The sequence below is a fragment of the Notolepis coatsorum genome (genome assembly GCF_963971535.1).
Source record: "Notolepis coatsorum genome assembly, chromosome: 15".
Lineage (NCBI taxonomy): Eukaryota > Metazoa > Chordata > Actinopteri > Aulopiformes > Paralepididae > Notolepis > Notolepis coatsorum.
The window spans coordinates 93,505,582-93,522,206 of record NC_140179.1 but is presented as its reverse complement, the minus strand read 5'-3'; the positions used below and the strand labels follow the sequence as shown (position 1 = coordinate 93,522,206).

The window sequence follows — 16,625 nt, the reverse complement described above, 5'->3', positions numbered from 1 at the left end:
ACAAACAAAGAAACCAAATTCCTCGCTGCCAAAATAGACAAGATATGATTAATATGAGCCAAAAACACAAAGAAAAACGCAAGGTTATTACAGAAATCGCTTCCAACTGCACTAGCCCCGTTATCTTTGATCTTCAAATGGAATTAGTTGTGAAATGTTTTGTATCGCTCGTATCCTCAAGTGCTTTTCAGTTTTCCTCGCTGTCGGAGACGCTAAAAAACAGAACATTCACGACGGTTTTGTTTTTGTACTGAAGCCATCTAAAACTCAAGGTCTCAGGAGACAAATCTCACACTACTGAACAATAATATGCAAATACCAACCAGTACGGAGACATTCTTTGTCAAACTACACCACAAACTCAGTGCGTGTGTGTTTGTGTGTTCGCTAAATCAGCTGAACCGCTAAGCAATTTTGACTCTCTTGTACCCTCTGTTGCTTTATATTTGTTCCTCTGGATTTGTTTATGTAATTTGCTAAATAACAAGTTCCCAAGTTATTGAGCTCTGGGCCCTATTCCCCGTACCTGGTTCAACTAAGTCGATCAAGAGTCCCATTATCCAGATTCAATTAACCCGATGTTTGAAGCCGGGATTTCCCTGTTCCTCGAAGGTGGATTCAGTCTCGTTAACTCGAACCAGACTTGATACTCAGGATCAGTGCGCGCGCCCGCCTCAGCTGAGAAGACAGCAAGTGTCGAGAGCAGAAATTTTCTAACGGCATTGATTGATTGATTGATTTAAAACTTTATTAACAGATTGCAGTACGGCTCAATAGCCTCGCCGACAAGTTAAATGCATAATCTATAGGCAAATTTTAAGTCCCTCATTACCCCAATCAATCAGATTATATTTCTTTAAACGTGCCCTGCTGGCAGTAGGTTCATGGAATGGATAATCAAATGAGATCTTGCTAGCGAAAATAATTAGTTCAACAGTTTCAGAATAAGGATACGGCTCTCTTATCCATTGATGGATGTATGGTTGATGTTTCATTTGTCTGCCACCGTGGTCTGATGGTCGAGCATTTTGCCTTTCACACGGACGACCCGCGTTCGAATCCCACTTCTTCTAGTTTTCTTTTTGAAATGTAAATACTTCAATTTGGTGCACGTTGAGAGCTATATAAAGAATGACATCCTCAATGCATGTAGATTTCCAAAAAAAATTATATTGGAAACGCGGGGTCTCGAACTCGGGTCGCCCGCTTGCCAGGAGTGAACACTGGCCGTTGGACCACTGTGCCAGACGGGATATATTCATTGTGTATCCATCAATGGACAAGAGACCCGTGTTTAGAGTATTTTTCTTTTGAATGAAGTTTTATCTCTTTATTCTCAAATGCATTAATCCCAGTTACAATATCACAATAACGTGTGAGTGATGATACAATTCAACAATCCTCAGATTCCTCGTAATTCATAATCCACAAAAACCACAATCCACGCATAGACACTTAAATTTTATGCTTGAATGAAACACAATCCAGGCGGTCCGTTAAACATCCACAGCGGAGAATATGAAAGGAATCGGAGCCAAACGAGCGATAGGTTTCAATCATAAAAAATATCCCCGCGGGATTCACATTTGCAATGCTGCGCGTTGTTAAAATAACCACATAATGTGTACATCGCACCTAGCGAGCGCCACGGTATATATAACGTGCATTATTTAGGACAACGTGAATTTAGTATCAGCATTTTGGGTCTACAGTATTTCACATTTCAAAAGCCCCCTCTAGAAGAATGAAGCACAAGAACATAATTCAGAATGGTATAATGCAGATCTAGACTGTGAGAATCATTTCAGGAAGCGAGCTGGCATTTCTTTGCGGGGGCGTGGCCATGGTTCATCCAGCTAACTGAACTTAACCCTGCTCTCGACCAGGCTCAAACTTTTTGATCTGTTACCATGGTGATTTAGACAATCGAGCGTCGGGGAATGGAAAGGTTTGGCTTAAGTCAGGCTATACTGGAAATTATCCGGCTAACTCAGTTAGCCAGGTACGGGGAACGGGGCCCTGGAAGGCTGAAAGTATGTTTTGGTTTTGAAATATTGTGTTGTGTTTGTCCCAGAATGCCAAAGGAACTCCAGTGTTACTGGAGCCTTGTTTCGCTTCTCATTCTTCGTCTCCTTTTTCTTCTTCTTCTTCTTCTTCTTCTTCTTCTTCTTCTTCTTCTTCTTCTTCTTCTTCTTCTTCTTCTTCTTCTTCTTCTTCTTCTTCTTCCTCTTCTTCCTCTTCTTCCTCTTCTTCCTCTTCTTCCTCTTCTTCCTCTTCTTCCTCTTCTTCCTCTTCTCTTCTTCTCCTCCTCCTCCTCCTCCTATTTTATCCACATCGTTTTTATGTTATAATAACATTGACCTGGGTGAATTTACATCATTTGAATATCTTGCTATTGAGCTCAAAGCTGATCTGTCTTTTGCTCATCATCACAAAATTAACGACCACCAAAATCACTTTTTCTGCATGAATTCTCAGAGCTAATCGCAGTTGGTATAATTCGATGTGAAAGATTAATCATACATGGAGATCTGAATATTCATATTAGAACTACCCCAAGGCTATTGAGCTTATGAACCTACTGGACAGCTTTGAGCTAATACAACATGTAAATTAACCCACTCATCAACATGGTAACACCTTAAACTTAGTGATAACAAGTGATGAAACTATCTGAACGGAACCACCCAGCCTGGACTGCTCTTTAATCGGCATAGTTGAAAATCTTAACATCACCTTATCATTTACACTGGATGCTGTCATTCCATTGAAGGTCAAAAATAAGTCAACTGACAAAGTCTCTCCATGGTTAAACAATAGCAGTGTTTGAAACTACTCTTACTAAAATAATTAGCGACCTCAGAATAAACATAGATGCAAATTCTGATATGAATTATCTGCTAATTTTATAATTATGACACTTTTAAGCATATTTTTTTGTCTACATCATTGCTGTGAAGCACTTTGGGCTGTAATTCTTGTATGAAAGGTGCTATACAAACAACGTTTATTATTCATCTTCTTCTTCTCCTCCTTAATCTTCTCCTTCTTATTCTCCTTGGTTCTCTCTTTTCCCCCTCTTTTCTGTTTTTGTCTCTGTCTTGTTCTTTCTCTCTCACTTTTTCACTCTGTCTCTTCATGTGTTGATAATGAAGGAGAATGGAGCTTCTTAAGGAAAGTAGACAAGGCTGGACTTAATCATATCGACCAGTACTTTATTCAATTTAGAGCACTGAAGTTCAAGACAGAGCAGAACAGAACAGAACAGAACAGAACAGAACAGAACAGAACCGGCCGGCAGAAGAAAGAGAAGCCCGGTCTTTCATAATACATTGATATTTATAGACATTCAAGACCAGCTGATCACATGACAAAGATGACAAGTTTAAACAGACGTGTCCTCCCTCAAATCATACAATCTTACATCATCGGACAAAGATCATGGGCTTTTGACGAGTCCCCCCCCCCCCCCCCCCCCGGTCCTGATGACCTGGCTTTAATGTCCTGGGTTATGTTACCTTGTCCTGCTTTTGTACACATTCTACCTTGAATATTGTTTGATGAAGATAAACACAACCCTTCCCACAGAGGTCTGTCAATGTTAATGTGTTACAGAGCTCGAAGGGAAGATAGTGTCTTTACATGACCTTAATATCACTGAATTGTAGATCAATAGTAATTATGATCTTATGGTATGGAAACTATACATTTTCTACAACATTAACACAACCAATAAATGAGGAACGTGAACATGTGTGCCAACATTTTTAGTAAGATGAATATCTCTCTGTCTGTCTGTCTGTCTGTCTGTCTGTCTGTCTCTCTCTGTCTCTCTCTCTCTCTCTGTCTCTCTCTGTTTCTCTCTCTCTCTGTCTCTCTCTCTCTCTCTCTCTCTCTCTCTCTCTCTCTCTCTCTCTTTCAGCTGACAGTCAGTGTTTTAATAAGATGTTAGTAAATGTATACAATCATTCTATCCTACTCTGCTCTCTATCCTCGCTCCCTCTCTCTCTCTCCATCTCTATATCTCCCTTTCTCTCCCCCTCTCTCTCTGGTGACAGTCAGGGCTTTAGTACCATGCTTGTCTGAAAAGACGGATTAATCAGCTCCACCAATCTTTTTAATTAACTTAGCAGTCCGGTAACACGAGGAACCTTTAATAAGACAAAGAGCTGAACTCCACAACTTTGAAGTGCTTTTTAAAGGGGAAATCCACCCTAAAACAGAATGTGCGTTCTGTTGACTCGTTCAACTCGGACGTAACTGTCTTCCTAAGCTGGAAATCAGAGCGTCGAGACTTGTGACGGAGAGAGAGGGAGTCGAAAAGTCACTGGTTCGATTCCCGCCATCGACAGGAAGGTGCATTCTAGCTGTGAACTGGTGTTACATCTATGTTGCCAACCATCTCTGCCAAAGTGCCTTTAAGCAAGGCACTGAATCCTCAAAACTGCTCTGTGGGCGCTGCGGCGACCCTGTAGTGTGCCCCCCCGTCCGTCCACTTGGGATTTGCGGACGTCACGGATGTGAAGCTAACTCGTCCGACTCAAACACCCGCGAACCACCACCACTACGTTCAGAGCAGCTGACGGCGAGTGAGTTGGTGATAACGCCGGTTATGGAGGCACTTTGCAACGTAAACCCTGTGTGGTGTTTGTTCACATTGTTGTTACTCACCCAATGTTCCGTGGATGGACCCACAACATTACTGGGATACAACTTTTTAAAATACATTTACATTTAGTCATTTAGCTGAACGCTTTTATCCAAAGCGACTTACAAGTTCTGTACGAGGGTACAACTCTATCAGCTGAGTAACAATGTTCATCATAGTGTTGCATGTTACAGTGTAGGTTAGTTTATTAGGACAAGTGCATCACAGTACGGTTAGTTAGGGTTAGATTTTATTATTATTATTATTATTATTATTATTATTATTATTTTTTTTTTTTTTTCAGATAATGGTTGAATAAGTGCGTCTTTAGACGACGGCGAAAGATTGGACGGGTTTCGGCTGTCCTAACTGGGGTGGGTAGTTCATTCCAGCATTGTGGGGCAAGGACTGAGAATAGGCGACTTCTCTTTGATGACCCTCCCGGAGCTTGGATAGGAGTAGGTCTGAGGCGGCCAGAAGATGCAGAGCGTAGGGGTCTTGAGGGTGTGTAGTTAGAGACCATTGACCGGAGGTAGGCAGGAGCGGTTCCCTTTGCCGCACGGTATGCTAGGTCGAGGGCCTTGAAGCGGATTTGTGCAGCAATGGGGAGCCAGTGCAGGTCCCTAAGAAGTGGGGTGACATGGGCCGACTTCGGTAGGTTTGAGATCAGGCGGGCCGCTGCGTTCTGAATGAGTTGAAGAGGCTTGGTGGCAGTGGCTGGGAGGCCAGCGAGCAGTGCGTTGCAGTAGTCGAGGCGGGAGATGACTGTTGATTGGACGAGGAGTTGGGTGGCTTCTTTTGTCAGGAAGGGGCGGATCCTTCTGACGTTGCTCAGGAGGAATCTGCAGGTTCTGGTTGTCGCTGCGATGTGAGCGGAGAAGTTCAACTGGTCGTCGAGGACGACACCAATGTTCTTGGCGGTCGGGGACGCGGTCACAGCTGCATTCTCGACTGTGATGGAAAGGTCGGTCAGGGGGGAGGATTTGGCCGGCAGGTGGAGCAATTCTGTTTTGCTTAGGTTCAGTAACAATTTTAAACAAAACAAAATACTTACTTTTTTACCATTATTTACTTGACTTCACCTACAATTTCCACACTTTGGGGTGCAGTGGACCAGAACACCACGTATGTAATATAAATGTAGGGTGCAGGGTTGGGTACAGTGTAAACGGGTCCCACAGACCTGAACGCCACACAAGGGTTAAAAAGACATTGTAAATTGACAATAAAGTAATGTTCTCCTTTCTCTAGGACCCTGTGCCAGAGAGGCTCTACCCGGTGAAGGGCCCGGCGGCCGGCGGCACCATCGTCACCATCAGCGGAACAGACCTGGACACGGCCACTAAAGATGATGTCACTGTCACCGTGGGGGGTGTGGCCTGCCAAGTGTAAGGAATCATCTCGACACTGATTTGATGACCAATGGGGTCCGGGTTAGCATAAAAATGCCGTCTACACGGGAGTTTAATGTGTCTCGCGCTGGGCATGTTTCTACACTTGTGGGATGCGTTGGCACTTAATTCCATTCACTGTATGACTAATGGCTCAGGAGATACATTCATTTGAAAATGTTAAGTTTGGCCTGACGGTGGCGCTAGAGGAAATGTCACGGGGTCAACAACATGTTGACAGGTTCTTCGTTTAGGGGTCATGAATGACTGAACTAGCTCACTTTTCTACAACAAGATATATGAGAAATAAACACTGTTTGTCTTCACTTTAGTCTGTTAACCTAGTTCACAAGTGCAAAAAAAAAAACGGGTACATTTTGAGACAATGGCGCCAACGTTATGCTTTCCTGCTAGCTTGGTAACATTAGCTAGCATGCTAACGTGATGAATGAATTGGCTGGCTTGCCCGTGACAACAAGCTATGTTTTGTGTCTGTGTACTAGTTTGATTAATACTTCTCTTTATCTCTCTGCTTCTCTGTTTCTCTGTTTCTCTCTCTCTCTCTCTCTCTCTCTCTCTCTCTCTCTCTCTCTCTCTCTCTCTCTCTCTCTCTCTCTCTCTCTCTCTCTCCCCCCCTCCCCCCCTCCCTCCCTCCCCAGGCTGTCGTTTGGCAGTGATATAACCTGTATGACAGGCAAGTACCTGAAGGGTCCCTCTGAGCCGTTAGCGGTCACGGTGAAATACGGTAAAAACACCACCAAGGAAGTCCCTGTGCCGTACCAGTACTCTGACAACCCCAAGATCACAGACTACAACCCCAAGACCAGCTTCCTGTGGTGAGCTGACAGACCTGTGCAGAGGAATTCCCATTGCTAGGGGAACAGCTTAGAACCTAAGTGTATTTCCAGTTTGGTCTTGGTCTACAAACACGGATGATTTGTTGTTTTCCATGCTTTTTTGCATATCGAATTAGTTATTTGTTGACAGATGACGAGCACATCTCTGGTTACACATTTGTCGATGAAATCAACTAATCGATTAGCCGCCAAAGTGACTATGACTATTAGTCGACTAAGACACTCTTTAGTGGAGGACAACCCTAGTTTCTAGTATAGTTTACAATCACTGGGTCTCATTCTCCAACGGACTTACGACAAAAAGGGCTTTCTCTTAGGGCCATTTGAGACCTTTTCGGGCAAGACATGAATATAGACAATATATTATAATATAATATTAATTATATACAGATAAAGCCTTTTGTATTCATGGGCGCTTTGCCGCGACGCGCGCACGGTTATATCACGTCGTTTTAATTAATTAGGAACTCATGGCTGCTGTTCTGTTTTATGCCGCCAGGAGGCGCAAAGTCGACTGGCGGCGGTCTATTGAGTATTGACTTCCTCATCCATCACTGTGCCTTTAACACGAGCCACTGTCAACGTTGGGACGGCGCAAGACTGAGAGAGACTTTATTGTGAATTTAAAATACGCTGGTAAAGTGGGGAGGGAGATTGTTCATTCAAGTAAGCTATAATACAGTATATATTCATCTGGTACTGTGGTTTAGCGGTTTATGGTCATACCTTTCAAGCCGACGACCCGGGTTTGAATCCCACCCATTCTGATATTTTTTTTTTTATTTATAAAATGAAATTGCCCGCAACGATGTGCATAATACAATAGTAATAATATATAATAAGAATCCAACCAATCCTACCTAATAGCTGATGGTGAAACGCTGTGCGTGGGGTACCTGTAATTCGGACACCAGGTACCCCGAAAGACTGGATGGAGGAGTATACAGTATGTTTGTACCTTTTCCGAAGCCCAAAACAAGAAAACTCGAGAAATGCAAGCGGTGGATTGTGTTGTGTCGTCGACCAGTTTCAGAAGCTGAACGTGAAGACCATTACCAAGGACACTTATGTTTGCTCAAAGGTAAGGTCAATTCATAAACACATAATATTTGACGGCATGTAATAGAAACGTAGACCAAACTACTGTATTAGTTTGCTAACGTTTGACTTTAACTGCGAACTAGCTATCGTGTATCCAGCCCAGTTAGCCAACGTTAGCAGCTAGCTAACGTTATTGATTGATTGATTGAAAACTTTATTAACAGATTGCAGAATGGGTACAGTACAGTACAGCTCAATACACACAATTGTTAAGGGGATGCAGACCAGAGAAAGACTTTCGTCAATTCAAAACCATGTATTATTTTGGCCATATAGTGGCGCTGTCAACATTCTAACCGTCATGCAACGCGCTTGGCGAGGCCATAGTAAAACCTGCGCAGATCTGCGTCCGCCTATGCCATCTGCGTGTCGCTTTTTAACAGCGGAGGAGTGCAAGAATGTGACAATGTGACCATGTGACCGCGGCAGTGCGAGAGAGTGGCAGTGCGGAAATAGGCTGTCTATTGCCATTCTCTAAGACAAACGCTAACCTTAACCAGCTCCTTAACAGCGCCTAAACTTAACCTTTCTAACCTTAACCAACTCCGAAACAATGCCTAACCTTAACCTTAACCTTAACCATGCCTAACCTTAACCGGCGAAAGAATACACGTTAAAAAAAAATTGATGGGATTCGAACTTGAAACCAACGGGCCGCAGGACCGCCGCGCTGCCAGGTGAGCTAAGCTTTGAATGAGAATCATCGCGGTTTACGGGTACATAATGCCGCAAGCTCTGCCGGTAAGCTCTATTGAAATGCATTTTTACTTAACTTTACAGCATTATTCAAACGTGATAGGAAGTTTCACATTCTTGTACAAAATAAATATACTGTCTCATAAATATACTCTTACAATATATAAATATACATATAAATATTGTTTTAGATGCTGTTGTCACTATGAATTACAAATGGGGGGCCCTGATGTAAACAAGACGAAAGTCTTTCTCTGGTCTGCATCCCCTTAACAATTGTGTGTATTGAGCTGTACTGTACCCATTCTGCAATCTGTTAATAACGTTTTCAATCAATCAATCAACATTTATAACACAATAACAAGTGTGAAAATAACATGTTATTTATTTGAACAGTCAGAAAAAATAAATAACGCACATCCTCCGTTTGTTGGTGCTGAGCCAAACTGTAAAAACAGTAATACATAAGAACAAAGTGGGGCTCGCAACTCACTTGTAGTTCCAAGGTGATTTTAATAAACAAAAAAGGCAGTAGATGCAACGTTTCGACCTTACCGGTCTTCCTCAAGCATGCCATTGACTGTCCCTTTGAACCTAAACATCTTCTCTTCTGCACTTCTTCACTCAGCTCCTGTGGGCAGGATGGGAAGGCAGAGGACGAGGGTGGTGACCGGTGAAGCTGCTCCCCTCCAGAGGAAAGAGGAGAATCCTGCTGCCTTGCACCGCAAGGAGAAGAAGAAGAAGGTTGACATGGGCAAAGTGTTCATCAACATCTCCATCGGCCTGTGCATCTTCAAATAATAATAATAATGGATTGGATTTATATAGCGCTCTTCTCTGACTGACTGTTGCTCTGACTCAGAGCGCTTCACAGAGTCCATTATTCGTTCATACACAGTCATACCGGTGGTGGTAAGCTACAATTGCAGCCAGAGCTGCCCTGAGGCAGACTCACGGAAGCGTGGCGAATAATCAACGCCTACGGCCCCTCCGACCACCACCAACATTCATTCACATGCATACACATTCATACGAGGCAAGTAGGTTAAGTGTCTTGCCCCAGCCTCGTCTGGTTCTTCTATGCCCTCCACATGCGCTCTGCCCTAGCTAAACAGGTGGTGACAATCCACCAGTCACCTCCTGTGCTTGACGCCAACAGCACCATGTCTGGGAAAATGTATGCCGCAATTCATATCTTACAAGAGATGCATTGATGTATGTGCAGGCTATTCTGCCTCCGTCTGATCAGTATGTAAAAATCACAAAGTTGGGGATATGGATGGGAATATATTTCACTGATTAAAAGAAAAACCAAAAAAAGAAGCAAAACTCATTCTGTCTCTAGTATTATTTGTTCACGCCAACTGTTTTGGAGATGAGGGTGGAAGGGAAGAAGTGATGGTCCAAGCGGATGTAAGAATATTACAATATCACGATGCTGGAAGAAAAGTTGGAGCGGCGTGAGGCTGAAGTTGCATTTTCTTTTTCTCAATTCCTGACTTGTGGTGGTACAGTGTCTTCAACACCCATGGGGGTAATTTGGCAGTATGTTTTTATGGGGGGGGGGGGGGGGCATTCGTTCTGTGTTTATTGTGTCATACTGGGGAATAATATTACTATTATTATGTCCTATTGGGGACATAATTAAAAATTCTGAGCAATTCAATCGTTTTTTTATGGAGAGGACGCTCTGCCATTAATTGAAAACTGTATTAACAGATTGCAGAATGGGTACAATACAGTACGGCTCAATACACACAATTGTTAAGGGGATGCAGACCAGAGAAAGACTTTCATCTTGTTTACATCAGGGTCCCCCATTTTCAATTCATCATAACATACAGTATATGACATACAGATAGACAGTACTGCTACATCTATACATTTAATGACATACCAGATTTGCAAATACAGTACTGTTTATGATACAAAGAGTCCAGAAAAGTATCAAACAATTTTATATCCTTTATTTATCCAGGAATGTCCCATTGAGATACAATATATCTTCTTCCAGGGAGTCCTGACCAACACGGCACACAACAAGTTTCAGAAGTTTCAACATAAAAAGTTTATTCCCCCTCAAATGTATATACTCTATTATTACTATATGCGAGAGAGCCCCCCCCCAACAGTGCTGTATATTTGTAGACCTCTTCCAATGTACAGTTTATATGTCCTTGATGCTGCTCTCCAGTGTTCTCCAGCTCCTCGCACCTCTTGGCAGCCAGGATATGGACACATGGAACGTAAACACTATTATTAGTACAATTAGTACAACACATAAGTACACACACACACAGATTGCTATCTGAGAAAGTAACGTAACGTTAGTCTACTGTATGTGAGCCGGCTACACCATTTGCCATGTACTGTATAATCTGTAGGCAAAAACGTACTGCATATAAACGGCTGATGACTCACAACTTCCTATCACGTTTGAATAATGCTGTAAAGTTAAGTAAAAATGCATTTCAATAGTAATGTATATTAAGAGCTTACCGATTGAGAGCTAAATCCACTGACAACAGACGAGACGCGATATTTACTTCCTAGTCCACTCTCTCTCTCTGCCTCTCTCTCACTTTGCCGAGGGCGGAGCTCGTCCAGCACGTTGTCACCAGCTGTATCTGAGAGCGCCCCCGCTGGTCATTGTTAACATTAACCACGCAAAACGGCGTCAAAACGGCCGGCAAACAGCTGTTCCATGACTATTTAAGGCTGTATCTGTATGTTTTATTGGGACGGTTGGTGAATCCCAAAATCCGCCCCGAAAAGGTCTCAAATGGCCCTAAGAGAAAGCCCTTTTTGTCACAAGTCCTTGGTGAATGAGACCCACTGACTATACCACCTCGATAGCTTTCTGTGGTGAGTTTATAGTATAGTTCAACATCACTACTATTACTATTACCCATTATTATTATTATTATTATTATTATTATTATTGTTATTATTATATTATTTTCTTCCTGTGTGTGTGTGTAGTGGAGGCAGGAAGATTGTGGTGGTGGGGACTGGCTTTGATCTGATCCAGAGAGCCACCATGAGTGTACAGCCCTATACTGATGACTCCTCCCAGGACACACAACATGTAGAGGTAAGTTAACTATACTACACTGTACTGTACTGTACTGTACTATACTATACTATGACTACTTATATACAGGTAAGTTAACTATACTGTACTATACTATAGTATAACTACACCTATAGAGGTAGGTTAACTATACAAACTACTCCTCCCAGGACACAGAACCTGTAAGGTAAGTTAACTATACTACACTGTACTGTACTGTACTGTACTATACTATACTATGACTACTTATATACAGGTAAGTTAACTATACTGTACTATACTATAGTATAACTACACCTATAGAGGTAGGTTAACTATACAAACTACTCCTCCCAGGACACAGAACCTGTAGAGGTAAGTTAACCCTCTGATGGTGAGGGTGGCGCCAGCAATATGGCTGTAGCTGTAGGGGACTACATTTAGAAGCTGGCAGTGTCATTTGAAACTAGAGACCTTAAGGAATCTGGAGAGACCAACCGTGACCAACCGTGACCAACCAGGTCTGTTGACCTCTCACCTCAATATATGTGAATGACAAGAGTCTCTCACCGTTACGTCAATGCCCAGTTGTTGCTAGTCCCATGCAGTGCATAGCTGTGTGTCTGTCTCTGTGTGTGTCTGTCTCTGTGTGTGTCTGTGTGTGTGTGTGTCTGTGTGTGTGTGTGTGTGTGTGTCTGTCTCTGTGTGTGTCTGTCTCTGTGTGTGTCTGTGTGTGTGTGTGTGTGGTCTATACTGCCAGCAGTCTTAATTGAGTTGGCTGGTTCACAAACTGTTTGAATCTCTCTCTCTCTCTCTCTCTCTCTCTCTCACTCTCTCACTCTCTCACTCTCTCACTCTCTCACTCTCACTCTCTCTCTCTCTCTCTCTCTCTCTCTCTCTCTCTCTCTCTCTCTCTCACTCTCACTCTCACTCTCACTCTCACTCTCTCTCTCTCTCTCTCTCTCTCTCTCTCTCTCTCTCTCTCTCTCTCTCTCTCTCTCTCTCTCTCTCTCTCTCTCTCTCTCTCTCTCTCTCTCAATTCAATTCAATTTTTTCAATTCAAATGGGCTTTATTGACATGGGAAACATACGTTTACATTGCCAAAGCCAAACAAAACAAAACAATCAAACATAAAGCAAAAATAAATCAGTACATTACAGACGGAATTTCTTGTACAGTCTTTATGGTGGTTGCATTCCGCTGGATGTCCTTTTCTTGTCACAGCAGCTCACAAATCTGGCTGCTGTGTTTGCACATTCTCTTGTATTTCTCCCAGTAGGTATGGGAGTTTTGAGTTTATTGTCCATGTTTTCAAAGTCTCTTGGGTGTTTGCAATTTGTGGGAAGTATATGTCTCTGATGTCTTGGTATAGGGGGCAGGTTGTTAAGAAGTGGAGCTCGGTTCCACCTCTTCTTGTGTGCAGTGGGTGCATAGTCTGTCTTCTCTTGGGAGCCAGGTCTGCCTTTCTCGATGGCTAGGCTGTGCTCGCTGAGTCTGTACCTAGTCAAGGATCTTCTTAGTTTTGGGTCAGTCACGGTGCTCAGGTATTCTGCCACTGTGTACGCTCTGTTTAGGGCCAAATAGCATTTCAATTTGCTCTGGTTTTGGGTTGTTTCTTTCCAATGTGTCAGATAGTTTTCTTTTGTTTTCTTATAATTTGATTTAGTCCAGTGTGGTTACTGTCTGGTGGTTCTGCTTGTGTTTGTGAGCAGAGTCCCAGAACCATCTGGCTGAGTGGGCATCTATCGAGGGTCTCTCTGTGGGTGAGGGCTATGTTGTGGAGTGTGTCTGGGTCGCTTTCTTTTAGGTGGTTGTGGAATTTGAATGCTCTTTTTGAATTTTATGATTAGTGGGTCATAAGTGGGTCATCTCTCTCTCTCTCTCTCTCTCTCCTGGCTTCTACCCCTCTCTTTTCCATTTATACCTCTCTCTATCTGTACCTCTCTCTATCTCTTCTGGCCTCCCTCTTTTTTTCCATCTCTATCTTTCTTGGCAATACTTATCCCATTTCGGCTTTATTATGCCTCTCAACTCTCAAGTTTTTCTTTCCAGTAAACTTTCAGCTCACATCCTAACTAACATCCCTGGATATAGTGCTAGCGTGACGTTAGCTAACAGGGATACCAGCTAGTATCCAAGGAAACTATAAAAGAAGGAAGGGTCTTCACATCAGAATACAGCGTTGCTATGCTCTGCTTGAAGCTTGTTTAAAAAAAAAAATGTTTAAATGACATAAATGAGGAGATGGCTGATCCCATTCAACTCAACTGACTCTAGAAATGTTTTTCTATATACTAAACTAGTTTAGAACTCTCTTCTCTCTCCCTCTCCTTCCACCCCCCTCCTCGCTCCACCAATCTTTGTCCCCCCCTCCTGTCCTCCCATCTCTTCATCTCCCTCTCTCCCTCCCTCCCTCCCTCCCTCCCTCCCTCCCTCCCTTCTTAATATGTTCCATACTCTCTTCTCCCGAGGTGTGTGTTATTATGCAACACTGACTACGGCCAGAACGTTGTGTGAAATTAAATGTATATGTTTTGCATATCTGGAGCCAGAGTGTGCGGTTTCTTCTTTATTTATGTTGTGACTCCGTGACCAGCAGCAGCTCACTGAGACCTCCACGGTGTGTGTGCTGCATACTCTCTCCTTCACGAAGTTCAAACTTAACAACACAGCACTCCTGTCCAGATCCCTGGGAGATTTAAAGTTTAAAGTTTATAACCAGAAATCCTCTCACACATCACTCTCACTTTCTTTCTTAATAGTCTGCTCTCACTCTCTCTCTGTGTCTCTCTCTCTCTCTCTCTCTCTCTCTCCTCTCTCTCTCTCTCTCTGTGTGTGTCTCTCTCCTCTCTCTCTCTCTCTCTCTCTTCTCTCTCTCTGTGTCTCTCTCTCTCTCTCTCTCTCTCTCTCTCTCTCTCTCTCTCTGTATGTGTATCTCTCTCTGTGTCTCTCTCTCTCTCTGTGTGTCTCTCTCTCTCTGTATCTTGCTCTCTCTCTCTTTCTCTCACACACACACTTGACTACGCAGTACGCACGTTCCGAGACTCGCACAGCATTTATTATAGAAACAACTCACCAAAATTGACTTGCACAACTGATAAAAAAAATAAAAAAAACTACGAAAAAGGGGGGACCCCCCCGTTCACCCCCCCTCCCCCCACCCGCCGCGACCATGCAACTATACGTAGCACCCCTCCGCCACTGACCATGCCCCAAATGTGTCCCCCCCCACCACTGACGACAAAGTTACGCCACTGTTCCAGATTATACTGTGAGAGTCGTTCAGAACACATTGACCACATTCACACGGTGGCCATTGTGTGCTACGTCACGCTCAGGATGGATTCCCTGCCACCCTGTGCCCCATCCTGAGCGTGACATAAGAGCGACACGGCCGCCGTGTCAATGTGGTCAATTCTAGGGCTTGATCATGGCATCTCTTTACCTTCTCTCCCTCTGTCCATCCAGTTCGTGGAGGAGGTGCGGTCTAAGAACGACAGTGTGCTCCAGTTCAACTCTCCGCGGTGAACCGCTCGTACGAGGGTCACTCCTTCAAGACGGTGCTGAGGCTGGACAACCTGGTGGGAGGAGCTGAGGGGCTTCGACTACCACCCCGACCCCACCTTCTACAAGCTGGCCAAGAACGTCATCACCGAGACCAGCATCATCATCGTCACGGTAAAAACCATGCCATTTAAAAAAAAGCCGCTTGAGAAATGTTCAATTGCATTGAGTTGAATTGCAACTCACTGTATGAGGCAGGTGCAGAGTGTTGTGGGTCTTTATGTTTCATTTTCTATTCAAATCAAATGAACTAATTTATTAAACATCTAAAATAAATAAGATATGCCCCCCCCCCCCCCCCCCCCCCCCCCCCCCCCCCCTGGTATGATATGACCTCTAGTGAACTGCAGACACTTATTTCCTCAACTGTTTTCAACGTAGTAGGTTCAAATGAATCCTTTCAAATCATTCAAAACCCTGTTGAATAAGTAATGGTTTCATGGTGGTGAGGCTGTGGGGGTGGCGGGGGGGGGGGGGGGGGGGGGGGACACACACACACAGAACGGATTCAGGTTGAAAATTGGCCAAATGCCCCATTGAACGTAGACTGCGACAGTGTCCCTGGAGATTACACGATCCACTTCTTTACCGATAGTTCTCATTACCATGAACATAGCTCTCACATGAACAGCTTCCCAGAATACATCGCCTCTGTTCGAATAAATGACAATCATGAAGTATCATTTTCATAATACTCTCTCTCTCTCTCTCGCTCTCTCTCTCTCTCTCTCTCTATCTCTCTCTCTCTCTCTCTCTCTCTCTCTCTCTCTCTCTCTATGTCTCTATCAGGGGCGGGGGCTTCTCCAAGGCGATGACGAAAGAAGAGGCCAAGGCGTTTGTTGGAGATGCTGTGTGTAATATTACCATTCTGCAGGTAATGTCATCTCATTTACACGTCTAATCCTATTTCACTCTCTCTCTCTCTCTGAGACTGTAACCCATGTTTTCCTAAAGTGTCAAAGGGATTAACAGGGTGTTGTGGTTCCTAAAAGGGTTGTGTGTGAAGCTGGGGGTGGTGTTCTGTGTGGAGAGTTTCATCCTTGGCCAACATATTCATTACGTAACAAGGTTGTGAGCGTTTTACTGAACTATGTTTTACGGGCAGGCTAAGTTAGCATTTGGCTGACCCCGTAGGAATATGATCAAGGGCGTTGGTCCTACGGAATCGGTGCCTATGTTGAGGGGTATGATTTCTGCACGCCTTAGATTAGGAGTTCGTGTATTTCTCACTGAGAAATAATGTTGATGCGTTCGGTGAATGCTTGGGGATTGGGGAATGCAAACGTTGTACTGTGGGGGAGGAGGGGCTGAACAT

At 43.7% G+C, this 16,625-nt stretch overlaps 1 protein-coding gene across 1 annotated transcript in view; it reads left to right on the top strand.

Annotated features, from left to right (window-relative positions):
• The window catches only part of LOC311242143 (plexin-B2-like), a 339,450-nt gene that overhangs the window by 263,377 nt on the left and 59,448 nt on the right, over nucleotides 1–16,625 (top strand). Inside the window, 7 exon segments of the mRNA XM_084331096.1 lie at nucleotides 5,900–6,036; nucleotides 6,699–6,875; nucleotides 11,676–11,787; nucleotides 15,215–15,266; nucleotides 15,269–15,330; nucleotides 15,332–15,424; nucleotides 16,416–16,420. Coding sequence (XP_084187222.1) covers nucleotides 5,900–6,036; nucleotides 6,699–6,875; nucleotides 11,676–11,787; nucleotides 15,215–15,266; nucleotides 15,269–15,330; nucleotides 15,332–15,424; nucleotides 16,416–16,420 — 638 coding nt within the window.